This window comes from Scomber scombrus, chromosome 10 (assembly GCF_963691925.1).
Source record: "Scomber scombrus chromosome 10, fScoSco1.1, whole genome shotgun sequence".
Taxonomy (NCBI): Eukaryota; Metazoa; Chordata; class Actinopteri; order Scombriformes; family Scombridae; genus Scomber; species Scomber scombrus.
Genome location: NC_084979.1, coordinates 31,252,312 through 31,273,304, shown reverse-complemented (window position 1 = coordinate 31,273,304; position 20,993 = coordinate 31,252,312). Strand labels below are relative to the sequence as shown.

Below are 20,993 nucleotides of genomic sequence, written 5' to 3'. Positions count from 1 at the left end.
CAATTAAATTCACTTTCAAACACCTTTATTCATCAGTTAGGAGCTCTCATGATTAAAGGACCAGTTCAAATCATATTAAAAAGTATATAAGTGTGAGTTAGACCCAGTTCAGGAGTTCAGGAGGTCGACGGAGGTTCAAACGCAGCTCCAAACTGAGCGTGTTGTGAGTGAAACTGTCCAACAAACTTCTGGACTGAAGTGAACAGAAATCGTCACATTCGAAAACCGAAACCAGAGAATATTTTTACATTTCTGCTTCAAAAACAGCTGCACGTTAATTCCCTTTCCATCGACTAATCAGTGAATCGTTGCGGCTCCAACTGTCGACTTTTTCCACTGACGCTGCGGCTCACATTCGTCAGATTTCCGTTACGATCTGAACTTCTTACACTCGTCTTTCTGCTCTGATCAAATTAATTAAAACGTCACATTTCCATCAGTAATCTCTGCGGTTTGTTACATCCTGCTGTTCACACGACGCAGCGACAGGAAGGTTCAGATAAAACTGATAATAACATGAGCTGCTGAAACTTTTCATTATTTATTAATCTGTTCATTCATTTATCGATTGATTGATTAATTGATTAGTTGTTTTGGTCTATAAAGTCGGAAAATGGTGAAAAATGTTAATAAATGTCCATAAATGTCTCAAAGATATTCTGTTGACTCTCCAACCAGATTTAAGAAGCTGGAATCAGAGAATTTGGACATTTTTCTCTCAAAATAATGACTCAAAATGATTAATTGATTATCAAACCAGCTGATAATTAATTTAATAGTTTCTAACTAATCAAATAATTGACTAATTGTTGCATTTCTACTACTGATCACCACCAAAACACTGAAATAAATGTCATTTTCCAGCTTTGTTTGGATCCATGTTTGACTTCATTTCTGCTGATCATCGTTTAAACTCTGATTTCTTTCACATCGAGCTCAAGAGACTCAAAATGTGCTGAGATTAATTATTGATTATTCACTTAAATACTTCAAAATTCCCTCATTACAGGCAGAACCACCAGAAAATATTCAGATTTGATAATTTAGACTTTCTTTCTTCAAATATCAATAGTTGCAGATTGATTCAATAATTGGAAACTAATTGATGGACTAATAATAATAGCCCTGCTGCAGACCGTCCACCTGATTGGCTGACGAGCGTGGTCGTGAGGACAGTTCGACCTCTTCTCTCAGTTTAACTTCCCCAAAGCGTCACTTTGAGGTTCAAACAAACAGGAAGCAGCTGACCGGGTCATGTGACCGACCGGTCTTATGAGACCAAAACAGCTGAGTCATGAGTCGGAACTGGAAAACAAAACAAAACAGGAATAACACACCATATTAGGCGCTGACGTTTTAGCGTGAAGGTATTTCTATCAGACGGAAGGTGACTGAAGCGGTTGCCGTGGTAACGCAGGTGGGTCAGCTGAGTGTCGTCGAGTCGCTGCAGTGAAACCAGGTAAACCGGCTGCAGACAGAAACGTCATCACGGCCGTCATGTGGTCGACTTCATTTCTTTATAAGTGACGTCATCATCGTGCGCTGCGTTCAGGGACACTCGGACATCTCAGATCTGATGGTTCTACACGCTGAAGAAAGATTGATGTAGGACTCGGTGTACTCAGTTTATGACTTAAAAACTCAACTTTCACTTGTAGTTTCATTTCAGGGAGACGTGTCAGACGCTCTCACACGTTCTCTGTGATAAAACATGCACGCTGGGAGGTCCGAGCACGCCGGGAGCACGTCTCCAACCAGACAGACGGGTTGCTCAACGGGTCTGACGGGAGACACGTTAACAAATGTTTGGAGGAGAAACCACTAAACACACTGACCTTACTGTATGTTACACACACACACACACACACACACACACACACACACACACACACACACACACACACACACAGACACACAGATACATACACAGACACACACACATAGACACACACACACATAGACACACACACACATAGACACACACACACACAGACACACACACACACAGACACACAGATACATACACAGACACACACACACAGACACACAGATACACACACAGACACACACACACACACACACACACACACACACAGACACACACATAGACACACACACACACACAGATACACACACACTAACAAAAACACACACACACACACTCACACTAACACACACACACACACACAAACACACCCATGCATACACACACACACACACACACAAACACGCAAAAACACACACACACACACACACACAAACACGCAAACACACACACACAGACAGTGTGAACTTTACTCTACATGGTTCAGGTCCAGCTCTGTTTCACCAGCTGTTCTGAGCTGCAAATAACAATCATTTTATTTCCATCATGGATTATTTATCTATTAAATCAACTGTTTGGTCCATAAAATAAACAGATAATTATCTCATTAATAATAATTAGAAAATCACTTAATCGACTTATTATTGCAGCTCTCTTGATTATATGTGAAAAACCATAAATATGATGCTCAAATATCTCAATCTGAGCTGCAACTAATTAGTTTTATGATGGATTAATCTGTTTTTTGGGTCTTTAAAATGTCAGAAAATGGTGAAAAAGACGAGATGACGTCCTTAAATGTGTCAAAGATCTTCAGTTTACTGTTTTAGGATTAAAGAAAGCAGAAAATATTCACATTTAAGAAGCTGAATCAGAGAATTTGGACTTTTTCTACTTAAAAAAAAGACTCAGAATGATTCATTGATTATCAGAACAGTTGCAGATAAGTTAAAGCCTTTGTTTTAGTTTCTGTTTGAGTTGGATGATCAGCTGTTTTCTCTTTCATGTTGATTAGTAAAAAGCTGATTACATGAATACGTGACCTGGTTACTGAAGCACTGTCAGTCTGATGACCTTTGACCTCCAGAGTCACACTGACACACGTTCACAGGTTTCATATCAACTTATTTTAAGGCAGCTTGTGATTGGCTGTGCAGCGTTACCATGGCAACGTCAGTAGCTGTGCTGGATAACAAGTTTTTAATGCAGCTCAACTCTGTTTATATGATGATCTGATCACATGTGTTTCAATCCTGCAGTTTGTTAAGAAAAGAGATTTAAGGATGAGTTCCCAGTGTTCCCAGTGTTCCCAGTGTTCCCAATGTTCCCAGTGTGTGTTACAGCAGCAGTCAGGTTTTCCTCTCTGTAATCATTCCTCCTGTTCATACTGACTATTAAAGGATCTCCTTCAAATATCTGACACATTTACTGAGTGGAAACTGCATGGAGGTATTAACTTATGGAGTAGTAGTAGTAGTAGTACTTTATGGAGTAGTAGAATAAGTAGTACTTTATGGAGTAGTAGTAGTACTTTATGGAGTAGTAGTAGTAGTACTTTATGGAGCAGTAGTAGTAGAAGTAGTACTTTATGGAGTAGTAGTAGTAGCAGTAGTAGTAGTAGTAGTACTTTATGGAGTAGTAGTAGTAGTAGTAGTAGTAGTAGTAGTACTTTATGGAGTAGTAGTAATAGTACTTTATGGAGTAGTAGTAGTAGTAGTACTTTATGGAGTAGTAGTAGTAGTAGTAGTACTTTATGTAGTAGTAGTAGTAGTACTTTATGGAGTAGTAGTAGTACTTTATGGAGTAGTAGTAGTACTTTAGTAGTAGTAGTACTTTATGGAGTAGTAGTAGTAGTACTTTATGGAGCAGTAGTAGTAGTACTTTATGGAGCAGTAGTAGTAGAAGTAGTACTTTATGGAGTAGTAGTAGTAGTAGTAGTACTTTATGGAGTAGTAGTAGTAGTAGTATTAGTAGTAGTAGTAGTAGTAGTACTTTATGGAGTAGTAGTAGTAGTACTTTATGGAGCAGTAGTAGTAGAAGTAGTACTTTATGGAGTAGTAGTAGTAGTAGTAGTACTTTATGGAGTAGTAGTAGTAGTAGTATTAGTAGTAGTAGTAGTAGTAGTACTTTATGGAGTAGTAGTAGTAGTAGAAGTAGTACTTTATGGAGTAGTAGTAGTAGTAGTAGTACTTTATGTAGTAGTAGTAGTACTTTATGGAGCAGTAGTAGTAGAAGTAGTACTTTATGGAGTTGTAGTATTAGTAGTAGTACTTTATGGAGTAGTAGTAGTAGTACTTTATGGAGTAGTAGTAGTAGTACTTTATGGAGTAGGAGTAGTAGTACTTTATGGAGTAGGAGTAGTAGTAGTAGTACTTTATGGAGTAGTAGTAGTAGTAGTAGTACTTTATGGAGTAGTAGTAGTAGTAGTAGTACTTTATGGAGTAGTAGTAGTAGTAGTAGTACTTTATGGAGTAGTAGTAGTAGTACTTTATGGAGTAGTAGTAGTAGTAGTAGTACTTTATGGAGTAGGAGTAGTAGTAGTAGTACTTTATGGAGTAGGAGTAGTAGTAGTAGTACTTTATGTAGTAGTAGTAGTACTTTATGTAGTAGTAGTAGTACTTTATGTAGTAGTAGTAGTACTTTATGTAGTAGCATCACTTCCACAGTAAACATGATGAAGGATGTTCTAATGGTCGTATGAACAGGAGGAATCATTACAGACACATAAACACCCTTCATGTTATAACACTACTAATATGATGAACTGGTCCTTTAAGATCCTGAGTCGACCTCTTGTTAGGAAACAGTCTGAATGTTTGTTGAGGCCAAAACTCACATCAGAGGCAGGACAGAGCGGCAGGTTGGACCGGTTCATCTCACAGCAGGAATGTGACCTGAGAACAGGATACACACCCAGCTGTGTGTGTGTGTGTGTGTGTGTGTGTGTGTGTGTGTGTGTGTGTGTGTGTGTGTGTGTGTGTGTGTGTGTGTGTGTGTGTGTGTGTGTGTGTGTGTGTGTGTGTGTGTGTGTGTGTGTGTGTGTGTGTGTATAGACGTAACATCTAACACCTTGGTTTACAGTGTCGTCTTTCACTTTCTTGAAGCATTTCTTTTAAATTCTTTTTCATATCAGAAGAACTCAAATATTCACAGTTACATAACAAATATTCATCAATACCAAAACCTGCAGACACACTCTCTCTGAGTTTTAGACACTATTTATCTTATATTTGGAAGATGCAAAGTACAAAATGGACTTTTTGTGAAGACTTGCTGCATGTTTGACTTATTATACATGACTGAAAGGCCTTTTAGTTTATATTTTAGCTTGTTTGTTTGTTTGTGGGGGAAATTAAATGTGAGGACGTCATTACTTAATATCTTCACTTGATGAGATTAAACGTGATATAAATATATATAAATATATCGTAGAAAAGATAAGTGTCTAAATTATTCGCGCAAAGTCAGAAGCAGGTTTTTATTTTTCATCTCATGACCGTTGATGTGAAATGTCAACGTGTCCGTCAACTGCAGCGGACACACTGACCTGCGCGCACACACACACACACACACACACACACACACACACACACACACACACACACACACACATACACATACACATACACATACACGCACACGCACACGCACACGCACACACACATACAAAACAAACACACACACACACACACATATGCATGCACATGCACCAACACATACGCACGCGCGCGCACACACACACACACACATTTGCATGCACATACAAAACAAACACACACACACACACACACATATGCATGCACACGCACATACAAAACAAACACACAAACAAACGCACCAACACATACGCACGCGCGCGCACACACACACACACACATTTGCATGCACATACAAAACAAACACACACACACACACACACATATGCATGCACACGCACATACAAAACAAACACACAAACAAACGCACCAACACATACGCACGCGCGCACACACAGGTGGGTTTTCTTGTGTGTTTGTTCGTGGACCCGTTTTCACACGTTGGCATCTACTTTCTGTTTCAGGTAGACAGGTGTGTGTGTTTGTTTGTGTGTTTAAGGGTGTGTGTACAAGGGTGTGTGCGTGCATGTGTGTGTGTGTGTCTACGTGTGTTACAGCAGACAGATGATTTCTGTGAAATGTAAGTCTGAGCCAAGAAGTCAGGCGGAGTAAAAATAGAAGTGAGAAGAATCACAAGTCGATTTAGAAGAAATGCAGAACTGAACTTAAACTGAGTCCAAACTGAACTGTGAAACGCGCACACACACACACACACACACATACACGGTCGCCACGGTGACCTCTGAGGTCAACCTGACCCCTACTACCTCGTCATCCATCCATCTGACTCCAGACCTCAGTGACTGAAGCAGAGACACAGTACAACCCTGCAGCCCTGCATGTTTTTTAGGTTTCTCTCTACTCTAACACACCTGATTCTAATTATTAACTCGTTATCAAGCAGCTGAAGCTCGTCAAAGGGTTTGATAAAGAGCTAATAACTAGAATCAGGTGTGTTAGAGTGGAGAGATACCTAAAACATGCACGGCAACAGCTCTACAGGAGCAGGGTTGGAGACCACTGCAGTACAGAGTATTAGCAGGACAGCAGAGTTCATAGAGACTAACACACAGAAGAGTGTCCACACTAAGAACTATAGTTATAACAATGAGCATCCACACTTAGAACTATAGTTATAACAATGAGTGTCCACACTAAGAACTATAGTTATAACAATGAGCATCCACACTTAGAACTATAGTTATAACAATGAGTGTCCACACTAAGAACTATAGTTATAACTTTGAGCATCCACACTAAGAACTATAGTTATAACTATGAGCATCCACACTAAGAACTATAGTTATAACTATGAGCATCCACACTAAGAACTATAGTTATAACAATGAGCATCCACACTAAGAACTATAGTTATAACTATGAGTGTCCACACTAAGAACTATAGTTATAACAATGAGCATCCACACTTAGAACTAAAGCTGCATTACAATAAATACATAGAAATAATAATAAAGTCATAATTAAGATGATATTTGCAGGTTTTGAAGTTTTACTGTAAATGTCAGGCGTATGGTTTATAGGAAGGATTCTGATTGGCTGTCAGGCGGCTGTACGGTTTATAGGAAGGATTCTGATTGGCTGTCAGGCTGCTGTTTGGTTTATAGGGAGGATTCTGATTGGCTGTCAGGCGGCTGTACGGTTTATAGGAAGGATTCTGATTGGCTGTCAGGCGGCTGTACGGTTTATAGGAAGGATTCTGATTGGCTGTCAGGCTGCTGTATGGTTTATAGGAACGATTCTGATTGGCTGTCAGGCGGCTGTACGATTTATAGGAAGTATTCTGATTGGCTGTCAGGCTGCTGTATGGTTTATAGGAAGGATTCTGATTGGCTGTCAGGCGGATGTACGGTTTATAGGAAGGATTCTGATTGGCTGTCAGTGTTTCTCGTTCGATACTGTCGATATTGTTATAGTTGTAGTGTGAACTCCTCCATCCACTGGAGTTACAACCAGTTTTAAAACTATATATCTATAGTTATAGTTCTCAGTGTGGACAAAGCTTTACTGAGCTCATATCTGTGACGTCCAGTTCTATTTTAAACCGGTTTATTGATTAAAGGTGTAACATTTAACGTATTAAACAATATCAGCTGAGATAACGAGATGACGACGGTCAACAGAAACTATCAGAGCCTGAATAACACTGTTTGTTTAAGTCCCGCCGACACCGCCCAGGTCAACAGGTGAGCACGATGAAAGCACACTCATGACAATTAACACACGTCACTATATGTGTGAAGCCACAACACACACACACACACACACACACACACACACACACACACACACACACACACAGGTGAACTCGTTACAGTTCAGGCTTTAATAGAAGGAGCTTTGAACCGTGTCATGTTTACGTTGTTTACATCTTAGTTTAATGTGTTTAGAGGGATTTATGACATCACAACAAGTCTGCAGCCAATCATAGTCGAGTATTCAACGTACACAGGTGTGATGTGGAAAGTTGAAGCCTTCAGTGCAACAAACACTGAGAATGAACTTTATAGTTAAATGTAAAATTATGTAGAGATGGAAAATAAATGTGCATATTTAACGAGAGAGAAGGACGAGATATTATTTTACTGATTTTAACGAGATAACGAAACTTTTTTTGTTTGGTAAAACCTCATCAGACAGATTATAGCTCTATTTAAACACGTCTTCTTTAACTTTACCTTTAAACAATCTGATGTGGTGGAAACATTTCAACCCTTAAAGCTAAATTAACTTTCCAAAAGTAAGTAACGCATCGCTGGGAATGAATGCTGGGATATACAGGAGACCCAGCTCTCCCAAAGCATGCTGGGTAAACTGGGCGGACTGAGTGTGTTGATGGAGAATCAGGACAGAAGCTCTGCTTCAAAAACTTAATGACTTTATTATATAATAACAGGAAGACAGGTGTGGGATTACAGGTAACACACACACACGCACGCACACACACACACACACGCACACACACACACACACACACACAGTAACACACACACAACGAGGTCGGTGTGATGACATAGCTGCAGTAACATAATAGTTGTTATCTGAAATACAACCTGGACTCTACTGAATGGACTTCTGTTGTATGGGTGTGTGTGTCTCAGGTAGGTGTGTGTGTGTGTGTGTGTGTGTGTGTGTGTGTGTGTGTGTGTTTGTGTGTCTCAGGTATGTGTGTGTGTTTGTGCGTGTGTGTGTCTCAGCTAGATACAGAAACTCTAGTCTTTCACAGTGACCCACATTTCCACATACCTTCCCACCACACACACACACACACACACACACACACACACACACACACACACACACACACACAGTATGAGAGCTCCCTCTGCTGTTTCCTACTCATAATAACTCAGATTCTTCACATCTCCAGCTTCTATATTAATATTCTGTGTTTCTACTGGAATATCTTTGCATGATTTCCAGTTAAAAACTCCTTATTTATCTTCTACTGGTCCTTTATGCAGCCGCTCAGTTCAGCCTCTGTCTGATACAGGCTGTTTGAGCTCCTTAAAGTATATTTAAATAAGCAAAGTCTGCTTCTAAACAACAAGGAGGAGTGTTAGTGTGTCTTTAAGTTCCAGCTCAGTTAGATCATTCCTCCCACTGACTGTCTTTATAAATGTTAACATTTTTACAGCTATGAGAGCTCTGAGAGCTCTGAGAGTGAACCAGAGCAGTAACGATGCAGCCGGACAGATAAACAATGAGCTGAAACTCAACTATAAAGCTCTGTAAAGCTCTCCCCAGCTTTATAGTTGAGTTTCAGCTCACTGACAGAGAAGACATGTTACAGAAATATATGTTATAGATACTTTAAAAGCTGCAGAGTCTCTGTAGGTTTAAACACATTACACACTGACAAAAAAACTGTGGAGTTATAAAAATAAATGCTATAGACACTTAAACCCTTTCACACATAATGATCACTACAGTGGACAGATATTCACAAGATGTTTTCTTATATATGGTGATGATGCATTTTGATGGATTTTGATGCATTTTGATGGATTTTGATGGCACAGTTGCACTTTAGCCACCGCAGTGAACACTAGTGCATCATCGTACACATGTTTAAGTTTTAAATAAATTGATTTATGTTATTATAATCTATTGTAATGTAATTTGATGAAAAAGATCAAGTTCAAATATGTTTTTCATGCCTAAAGAGAAATAAAAACACTGACTGAGGTTATTATAATTCATGCATGAAAGGGTTAATTTATCCACTGATTGTCCCGTTTATTAAATGTCAGAAAACAACTAAATACACAAAGATGCTGAGTTTACTATGATGGAAAACTATTAAAATGAGGAAATGTTCACATATGAGAAGCTGCTGCAAGATAAATCAGCAGGTTCATCCATCCACACATTATTATGTTGGTAAAGTCGATGTTTGGTGTTTTGTTTTTGTACCAATTTTTTTAAAAGGGAGAAAAAGAATGAAAAAATATAACAGTCAAGTGATAAAATCCTCCTTCATGAAGATTTTTGTCTCCACATTTAAATAAATTAAAGACAAAATATCAGAAAAAGCCTCAATAACAAAAATTACAATCCAACACTGACACCTGCTGGTGGCCAGAGGAACTGCACCAACACCTGAGAATAACACCTATGTGTGTGTGTGTGTGTGTGTGTGTGTGTGTGTGTGTGTGTGTGTGTGTGTGTGTGTGTGTGTGTGTGTGTGTGTGTGTGTGTGTGTCACTCACCGACAGCTCTGAACAGACACGCTCCGTCCTCCTTCATCTTCTTAATGACGAAGCCTTTCTTCTCTCCCAGAGCCTTTTCAAACCAGTGCTCCTGCTGAACGAACACGAACCCATACAAAGACACACACACACACACACACACACACACACACACACACACACACACACAAACAGACACAGACAGACACACAAACACACACACACACACACACACACACACACACAGACACACACACACACACACACACACACACAAACAGACACACACACACACACAGACACAGACACAGACACAGAGACAAAATGGGTCAGCTCGGCAGGTTAACAGTCAGTCCTCCTATGACTCAGAGAGGCAGAATATATTCAGCTGATTAGAACTGATAAATGTTCCTATAATCAATCACTGAGCTGTGAGTCAGTGTTGAATCAAGAAGTGAGTCTTTGTGTGCGTGTGTCTGTGTGTGTGTGTGTGTGTGTGTGATTTATTGTTCGTCTTTGTACTCCTTTCACAATAAAAGCTGTTGTATTGTGTCTGATCCTGAGTCACATATTAACTCAGTGACTTCAGTGTTATTATGACTGATACAAGTGATTAAAACGAACCTCATAATAATCTTAAACATACAACTTTTATACAGAGGTAGGCAAACAGCGGTCCGTGGGCCAAATTCGGCCCTGCAACAAAAATATGTGTCCCTTCAGATTAAAATTCTGACTGTCGTAGTTTACATCAAAACTTTAACATCATTGTTCACAAATCTATAAATAACAGAATAAACACAAAGCTCCTGTTAATCCATATGCATTTAATCCTGCCCACACACACCAGCAGAGGCATTTAACCCACAGCTGATGGCAGTTTCACTTTTAGATACAATCTCTCCTTATTTATCTTCTACTGGTCCTTTATGCAGCCGCTCAGTTCAGCCTCTGTCTGAAACAGGACTTTTAGCTCCTGTCTCTTTAAGAGCCCGAAGTAACAAACTAACTAAGTAATTACTAAGTATTTAAGTAACAGACTAAGTAAAGCGCAAACGAACTAAGTAACGAACTAAGTAACGAACTAACTAAGTAATAACTAAGTTACAAACTAATGAACTAAGTAGACAAGTAAGCAAGTAACGAAATAAGTAAGTAACAAACTAAATAACTAAGTAACTAAGTAAGTAAGTAACTCTGCTCTGATTGGTCGACTTCAGGAAGCTTCTGCATAAACTAACTGTAGTAGCAGGATTTCACTCCTTTTTTGTCCGTCTTAACTCCAGATGTTCAACTTCTCATCTGAGATATGAGAGAGGAAACACCTTAGCAACCGCCTTAGCAACCGAGGCTACAGACAGACGATGTATGTGACGAACCGACGTCAGCAAAGTAGGTAAAACTGTCACAAACGAAGCCTCACAGCAGGTTGAAGCCCTCAGCTTTGACTTGCAGGCAGCATTTCGACACATGTTCACGTTAAGTTTTGTAGCTTTGATCGTGTTTAACGTCCGACACCAGGACAGGAAATTAATAACAGAAAACCACAAAAAAAAGCAGAATACGTCTCCTGTGAATGATTAAACTGATGTGATAACGTATCGGTGGATTCATGAAGAAGAGAAACGCCTACTTCCTTCACAGTTATTAAACTTTCTCACAGCTTCCTCTCTGTCTCTGGCTGCTAATCATCAGCTGTCTGTAAACATCCTGTCACGTCTGAAAGGAGTTCAAATAAAAACCCTCCTCTGTGTGAATCACAGCGGGCATCGTTATAACACACAGCAGCAGCAGCAGCAGCACATCAGTTACTGCTCACATCTGGCAGCAGCTGGAACACTACATATATATATTTACATCACTTCAGACAAGAAACATGAGAACAGCAACAGTCCACAGGTGTTCATGTTGTTAATCTAGTCCCTCAGTTTGTTCTCTCATAAAAAGTGTCTCTACCAAACTATGAAGCACAGATGTGTTTAGAAAGCATCAATAGTGGATCTGACTGATCAATAAATGTGATTAAACCTTGATTCATGTCTCAGAGAGCAGAGAGAGTGTATTTATTAGCTTTTACACCACTAAACATCTCCTATCACACAATATCATGTCCTATTTTACCTCAGACATGAAAATATAACATAGCAATAATGATGGAAATGTCTCTTTTTGGTAGTTTTGAGTCTCTTTAGTCTCTCCATCTCATAGTTACCATGGTAACTAGATGGCAGCTGTCACTCAAACTAACTGTAGGTTGATTTTACTCATTTTTATGCCTCTTTTTGTTAGTTTTTAGGTTTCTTGAGTCAATTTAAGTCTCTTTTAGTCATGTTTTCATCTCTTTTTGGTGGTTAAATGTTATTTTATATGTAAAGGTAAAATGAGCAGAGCTTTATGGAGCTGTGGGGTTTATTGTATAACCATTAGAGCCATCAGTCTTCACTGCTACATCATAAAAAGAAATCCTCATAACTACTATCTTATTAAAACTATTAACTATTCATTTCACTAAAACACATGTCAATAGATACGGAGATAATCTGACCCAGTATAACATGTTTAAATATTTTCATTTTTGTGGATTTTGGGCCACTTTAGGTAATCAAATTTCAGAATAAAAGAACATTTAGGATGTTTTTACAGCTCTAAAAAGAAAATAATGGGTTAAATTAGACTCTGGACATTATGTAAGGGTTAAAATATTTTTATTTTTGTGCATTTTGGGTCACTTTAGATCAATTTAAGTCATCAAATCCCAGAGTAAAAGAACATTTGGGCTGATTTTACAGCTGTCAAATGTAAAAATGGGTTAAATTTGACCCCAAATCAGTTTCTAAGGGTTAAAATACTGACACATGTCAATAGATACAGAGATAATCTGACCCAGAACAGACTCAATGGACAAACATGTGTAGCATCTATACAAAAATATGAGATTTTAAAATATTTTCATTTTTGTGCATTTTGGGTCACTTTAGGAAAAGTCATCAAATTTCAGAATAAAAGAACATTTGGGGTGTTTTTACAGCTGTTAACTGTATTTAAAGGGTTAATAAAGTTTTACTGCAGCAGAAACATGAAGTGTGTTTTATGTTACAGCTCACAGATTAATTATAGTTCAATCAACAAATATGGACTGATTCTAGCAGCTCTATTGATCACATGTTAAAGCTCAACCAGCTCTGCAACTAATGATTCTTTTTATTATTGATTAATATGTTGATGATTTTCTTCATTGATTTTAGTCTTTTGGTCTTTAAAATGTGTCAAAGATCTTCAGTTTACTGTCACAGAGGATTAAAGAAAGCAGAAAAGATTCATATTTAAGAAGCTGGAATCAGAGAATATCTCAAAATAACGACTCAAAATGATTCATTGATTATCAAACAGCTGATAATTCATTTAATGATTGAATAATTAAATAATAATTATATATTATATAAATAATTTGTTTGGATCCATGTTCGACTTCATTTCTGCTGATCGGATCAATAAATCATCTCAGCTCTGATTTCTTCCACATCGAGCACAAGAGACTCAAAATGAGCTGAGATTATTTTTATTACTTTAATATTTTTCTGATTACAGTCTGAACCACTGGAGACATTTCTTATAACAGATCCGTCAACATTAACACACAGAGAGAGAAGAACATTAAACACATGAAGACTGAAAGTCTGTGCTGCTCACATTTAGACTCATGTTCTGCTTTCAGTTCTCATGATATTTACATTACTGACAGCTGTTCATGTTACTGAGTGATGGAAGAAAGCCCTGGTTTACTTAAAAGACTGAGGTACTTATACTTTACTGTAGTACAGTTTGAGGTACTTTTACTTTACTGTAGTACAGTTAGAGGTACTTATACTTTACTATAGTACAGTTTGAGGTACTTGTACTTTACTGTAGTACAGTTAGAGGTACTTGTACTTTACTGCAGTACAGTTTGAGGTACTTTTACTTTACTGTAGTACAGTTTGAGGTACTTGTACTTTACTGCAGTACAGTTTGAGGTACTTGTACTTTACTGTAGTACAGTTTGAGGTACTTGTACTTTACTGTAGTACAGTTCGAGGTACTTGTACTTTACTGCAGTACAGTTTGAGGTACTTGTACTTTACTGTAGTACAGTTTGAGGTACTTGTACTTTACTGCAGTACAGTTTGAGGTACTTGTACTTTACTGCAGTACAGTTTGAGGTACTTGTACTTTACTGCAGTACAGTTTGAGGTACTTGTACTTTACTGTAGTACAGTTTGAGGTACTTGTACTTTACTGTAGTACAGTTTGAGGTACTTGTACTTGACTGTAGTATTTCCATGTGATGCTACTTTCTACATCTCAGAGGGAAATATTGTACTTTCTCCTCCACTACATTTATTTAACAGCTTTAGTTACTTTACAGATGCAGATTTGACACAATGGATAATATAATATATATATTATATATATAATATAACAAGCTTTATAAATACAACACATTGTTAAAGATGAAACCAGACAGCAGTGTGTAGTCAGGCTCACATTTCAGATGTCTATGAGTTGTTAACAGCTCCACCAAATAGTGATTTTTCCCTCTAAACTTCTCACATGCTTTCATTTCAATAAATGTTCAAATGATCCAATATTTCAGCAAAAATCAAAGATTAGAGAAAAAGTCCAAAAACTGAAAACACATTTGTGTATCAGAACTTAGTTTTTTCTTCTTTCCTCTCCCATTAATCATCTCACCACCCCTCACATGTATCTGCTGACCCTTTGGAGGGGCCCCACCCCTAGGTTGGGAACCACTGGACTAAACTAGCTAACTGTATATAAAGTAGTGTAAACTAGCTCCACCTCCAGCAGCTACAACAGTAACATGCTGCTCTAACACTGATGCTTCACTATTAATAATCTAATGATGTCATAATAATAATATATCAGTCAGAGGACCAAACCACTACTTTACTGTAATACTGCATACTACATCACTATAATACTGCAGTACTTTTACTGTAATACTGCATACTACATCGCTCATAATACTGCAGTACTTTACTGTAATACTGCATACTACATCGCTCATAATACTGCAGTACTTTTACTGTAATACTGCATACTACATCGCTCATAATACTGCAGTACTTTTACTGTAATACTGCATACTACATCACTCATAATACTGCAGTACTTTTACTGTAATACTGCATACTACATCGCTCATAATACTGCAGTACTTTTACTGTAATACTGCATACTACATCACTCATAATACTGCAGTACTTTTACTGTAATACTGCATACTACATCGCTCATAATACTGCAGTACTTTACTGTAATACTGCATACTACATCACTCATAATACTGCAGTACTTTTACTGTAATACTGCATACTACATCACTCATAATACTGCAGTACTTTTACTGTAATACTGCATACTACATCGCTCATAATACTGCAGTACTTTTACTGTAATACTGCATACTACATCACTCATAATACTGCAGTACTTTTACTGTAATACTGCATACTACATCGCTCATAATACTGCAGTACTTTTACTGTAATACTGCATACTACATCACTCATAATACTGCAGTACTTTTACTGTAATACTGCATACTACATCACTCATAATACTGTAGTACTTTTACAGCAGTAAAGGGTGTGAATACTTCTTCAACCACAGCCATTTTTATGAAAAAGTACAATATGGTTTTCGAAAGCCAAAAAGTAAATACTACGAGAGAGAAGAAGAACAGGAAAAGCTGCAAATACACATGTTGACGTACTGAGGTCACTGTTTGGAGATAACAACATCGTAGTACTTTCACACTTTAAGTACTTCCTCTACTGCTGGTTTACAGTCACTTTAATACATTAGTTATATTAGTTATTGTAATTAAACTAATTAAGGGGGGGCTGCAGCAGCATCAGTTCCGTTGCCATGGTTACAGATGACTTTTAACGGCCCTGTAATGTGTTTTTAATGCAGGATCGTAGTATTTTAACACTTTAAGTACTTCCTCCACCGCTGGATTACAGTCACTTTAACACATTAGTTACACATTAGTTATTTTACTTTTTTTGCCATTGCCATGGTTACAGATGAAAGGAGGCTGAACTGTTGACCTGAACACAAAGATGATCCACACAGGACTTTTTTTTTTTTTTTTACAGTGTCTCATTGTGTAAAAGAAATTATATCGGACATTAAAAAAACCGTGTTGTTATTATGCTGTTTTAACACATGTTCAGTATGACTCGCCATCCTCTGTTTCTGAACTCCCTTACTGAACCATTTTAACTGCTCTGCAATGTGTTTTTAATGCAGGATGGTAGTATTTTAACACTTTAAGTACTTCCTCCACTGCTGGTTTAGAGTCACTTTAACACAGTTAGTTTAAGTTTTTTAATTAAACTAACAGGGGGGCTGCAGCAGCATCAGTGCTGTTGCCATGGTTACAGATGAACTGTTGACCTGAACACAAAGATGATCCAAAACAGGACTTTTTTTCAAGTGTAAAAAAATATACTTGACATTAAAAACGCGTCATAATGCTGTTTTAACACATGTTGAGTATGATCTTCTGTTTCTTGTTCAACCATTTTAACTGTAATGTGTTTTTTAATGCAGGATCGTAGTACTTTCACACTTTCAAGTACTTCCTCTACTGCCTGTTTACAGTCGCTTTAACACATCTAGTTATTTAAGTTATTTTAAATTTAACTAACTAACTGGGTCGCCCGCAGCGGCATCGGTGCCGTTTCCATGGTTACAGATGAACTCTAACCGCCCTGCCCTGTGTTTTTAACGGTAACGGTCGTCGGTTTGTTGTATTAGCATGGTTAGCACAGTGAAGCTAAGCTATCCGCTAGCCTCCCTACCTGCTCAACGGTGGCCGGGTCCACGCTCTGCAACCGGGCCGCGTTCTCGTACTCATCCTCGCTGTTGTTCCCCCCGGCTCCTTCCTCCGCGTCCTGTGTGGAGCCGCCACTTCCTCCTCCTCCGCCACCTCCACCTCCTCCTCCTCCTCCGGGCCCGGTCATCACCACTCCTCCAGGTTGTCCTCCGCCGGCCAGAGCCGCCACCACCACCCCCACCCCCCCCACACTGGAGCAGCAGCTTCCACCAGCCTGCTGCCGCCGCCTCTTGCTCAGCCCAGGCCCGGAGCAGCAGCTGCCACCGCCGACACCGGAGGAGACGACGAGCTCCATCCCGCCGCCGCCGTCCCGACTGTCGGTGGGTCCTACCGGGGAGACGGAACCGCCCGGCGGGGGAGAGGCCTGCTGCGGCCGGGAGCTCGCCTCGATGCTGCGCCGGTCGGAGGGTGGAGCCGGCTGGTAGGACCACGGCGGAGGGGAGGCTCTGGGCCGGGCTCCTGCTCTACCCGGGTGCGGGTGTTGGTGCGAGTCAGAGCCGCTCCGACGGTCGCTGTCATCGGCGTGGTCCGACACACCGACCCCGGAGCTGGGCTTCTTCTTCGGCAGGATCGTCATGGTGGTGGAGAGGGGGTTGGAGGAGGGGGGGGTAGTTAGGTAGTCCTCTCCCCTCTCTGTGGATCTAAAGTGTCGGTATCGGTGTCTAGAGGCTCCTAACGAACCGAACAGGACGGTAAAGGAGAAGACGAGGCTCCTTTTCGACGTTTTTTAGTGGAACAAAAACAAAACGCGGCTCTGCTTCCCTCCTGTCCACAAAACATCAACACAGCCTGACGCACGGCCACACGTCACTTCCGGGCTGCAACGGGGTGCTCTACGTCATGACGTTCTCGGGCCAGCGTTGTTGTTGTTATTGTTGTTATTATTGTTGATAGATAGATAGATAGATAGATAGATAGATAGATAGATAGATAGATAGATAGATAGATAGATAGATAGATAGATAGATAGATAGATAGACTTTATTCATCCCCATAGGAGAAATTAATGTATCCAATAGCCAGTGTTGGGTGTAACGCATTACTGTAGTCACATTACATTAACCTGTAACGTGATAAAATGTAATAAAAATGTAATGTTATAAAAAGATCATTCATCTATTATCAAAATCTATTCAGAATGTTTTAATTGAAGGTGTCTGTCACTTACACCTTTACTTTTTATTTATTGAGTTATTTATTTTCCTTTACTTCTATTGAAATTATTTATCTTCTTTTTGTTTATTTCTTATTTATGGACTGGAATGACTGGTTGTATATTGTTGTTTATTCTATTATATATACTCTGTTCAATAAAGAATAAAGAAAAATATTTTGAATGTTTTGAAATGCTCACGAGAAATCATGAAAAAACAAAAGGTTGTTTCCTCTTATTACTTAATGAACTCTTTATTAGATAACTAGAGTATCATGCCAGCGTTAGAGGTGGGAGAAATGAAGCTTTTCTGAAGCAGTGAATCATATCATATAATATCACATCATATCATATTTCACTTATGTTGAAATGTTTCACTAAATGGCGACATCTGCTGGACAGCTTTGACACTGCAGTTTTATATAAGAAAACATCAGGCAAAATGAATGTAAACTCAGTGCTGTCATCTGTTCAATAAAGGTGTGTCTTTATACAAATACATATGGAGATAATTAGTCAATAACTCTTTGATGAATTGGGGATGAATCTTTCCTGACAGTCATGACTTTAAAAGGCTGAAATCAGCTGATCAAATGAACCAGAATTTCAGTTTCAGTTTCTCTATGATTAACTCCCGATTTAGAGAAAACTAAACTGGTTACATTGTGAGAAATCAGCCTTTTGTTTCCTCTAGATAAATTAAATCATTATCATGAGAAAACAGCTTTGATGTCTCTAATTAACAAGATAATTAACTTGTGATGAAAGCATTTAAAAACAGCTTTTCTTGACTTCTGTAGAATCCCAACATGGACAAAAGTCATGAATTTACAATAAAGTAGTGAGTAAAAAAAACAATATATATATGTCCATAGATCAATGGAAACATTTTATTGCTTTTTTGGGTTTTTTTTTAATATCTGTGTGTCTTTATCAGCTCCTGGACCATAAAATAGTGATTGTGATTGTATGACTGATGGGGAATTCATGAATGTGAATTGCTGTAGAAACTAATTATGAGTCAGAATATGAACAGTATGTAAAGCTGTACTGGCTAAATATCATGTACATAAAAGCAAATTTACTAGTTAACTAATAAAGCTACTAATTAAAAAAAAGAAAAAGCCTTATTCTGATTTTGACAAACAATTCCTTCCCAACATGCTGTTAACATGCTGTTTACTTCTCTCAATAAATAAAGCTGTTATTTAAATAAAAAGCCTTAATCAACATTAAAACATATATATATGCAGTATATCTCTCTGTTCTTTATTTGGCTCACAGGTTGAACAGAAACAGGATGAACGAGTCTTTCCATTATTATTGCTTACATGACGTCACCTTTGTTTTGGGTCTTTCTTGCAGTTCTCTCTTTTGGTCACAGGGTGGCGCTGTTGCTCTTCGTCTTCTTTTTAAACAGAAATAATATTTGATTAATACACGTGTCCTTTTTTTTGAATGGAGTACTGTGTCATTTCCTCTGACGTCATAAGTTAAATAAAATAAGACATTAGGTAATAGGATTGTGCTAGAGGTTTTTAAATATCTCATAAAACCAAAATAATACAAACACACATAATTAAATACATTTTTGAAAAAGTATAATTTTGAATTTTACATTAAACTTTAGTTAAAGGACTTCACAGTTTGTTGCTTTTCACTATACATGATTTTTTTAAGACTGGACTTTTGTTTTAAATAAAGAAAGCTAAAAAAAATAAAAAATAAAAAGTGGAACAGATGATGACTGGAACAAAGAAAAAACACCAGAAAGTTAAACTATTGACTGAGTTTATCCTCCTGTTCAACCTGCATTGTTGTTGTTACGTCAGGCCTGATCCCGTTACCTAGCGACCAGAGCAGGGGGGGATGCGGGGGGGGGCAGTGATGGAGAACAAAGGAGCTCAGCAGTCCGGTTTGTTTGCTTCAACATGAAGAGAGAAAGAAAAGAGGAGAGAACAACAGATGTGACTTTGATTTAAAGTTATTTAAATCTCATAATTATAATAATTATAATAATTATAGGAAACAACTGGAAGATCTTTATTTATCACAACTTTACTCCTCAAGGCGCCACCCTGTGGAAAAAACAGGAGTATTACAGCCAGCAGAGGACATTATTTAATAACATAGAGATGAAGGTAAAGAAGTGTTATTGATCCTGTGATCTTTATTTTCTGCTTTTATTTATTTAGTTTTATTATTTATTGGTCGTTTTTATTTATTTTCCTTATGTTGACTCTTCTTCTGTTTCATTATCAGCTTTCAATCTATTATGAAGCACTTTGAACCACATTAATGAATGAAAGCTGCTGTAGAAATAAAGTATAATAATATAATATAATTATTACAATATATATATATATATAATTATATGAAATAACTGGAAGATCTTTATTTATCACAACTTTACTCCTCATGGCGCCACCCTGTGGACAAACAGGAGTATTACAGCCAGCAGAGGAAATGATTTAATAACACTGAGAAGAAGTGTTATTGATCCTGTGATCTTTATTTTCTGCTTTTATTTATTCAGTTTTAAAATGAATACACTGATGTTTTTATTCATTTTCTTCATGTTGACTCTTGTTCTGTTTTATTTTAAGCGTTCAATCAATTATGAAGCACTTTGAACCACATTAATGAATGAAAGCTGCTGTAGAAATAAAGGATTATTTTTAGGGATCATTTACAATATTAAACTTTGATGTTGACATTTAATGTACCAGAGTTAGTTTAAAGATCATTTACATCTGCTGTCATTCAGCAGGTCACACACACACACACACACACACACACACAC

General features: G+C 38.1%; 1 protein-coding gene across 3 annotated transcripts in view; it reads right to left on the bottom strand.

Annotated features, from left to right (window-relative positions):
• Nucleotides 1–17,859, bottom strand: part of otud5a (OTU deubiquitinase 5a) — a 39,851-nt gene extending 21,992 nt beyond the window's left edge. For 2 of the 3 annotated variants that reach the window (XM_062427521.1, XM_062427523.1), the window contains exons 1-2: nt 17,003–17,859; nt 10,152–10,245 (exon numbers count right to left, since the gene is read on the bottom strand). In XM_062427521.1, coding sequence (XP_062283505.1) covers nt 10,152–10,245; nt 17,003–17,614 — 706 coding nt within the window. In that variant the 5' untranslated portion in view covers nt 17,615–17,859. The remainder of the gene's footprint in view (nt 1–10,151; nt 10,246–17,002) is intronic. The other variant, XM_062427522.1, reaches the window with a different exon arrangement.
• Nucleotides 17,860–20,993: the final 3,134 nt, after the last annotated feature.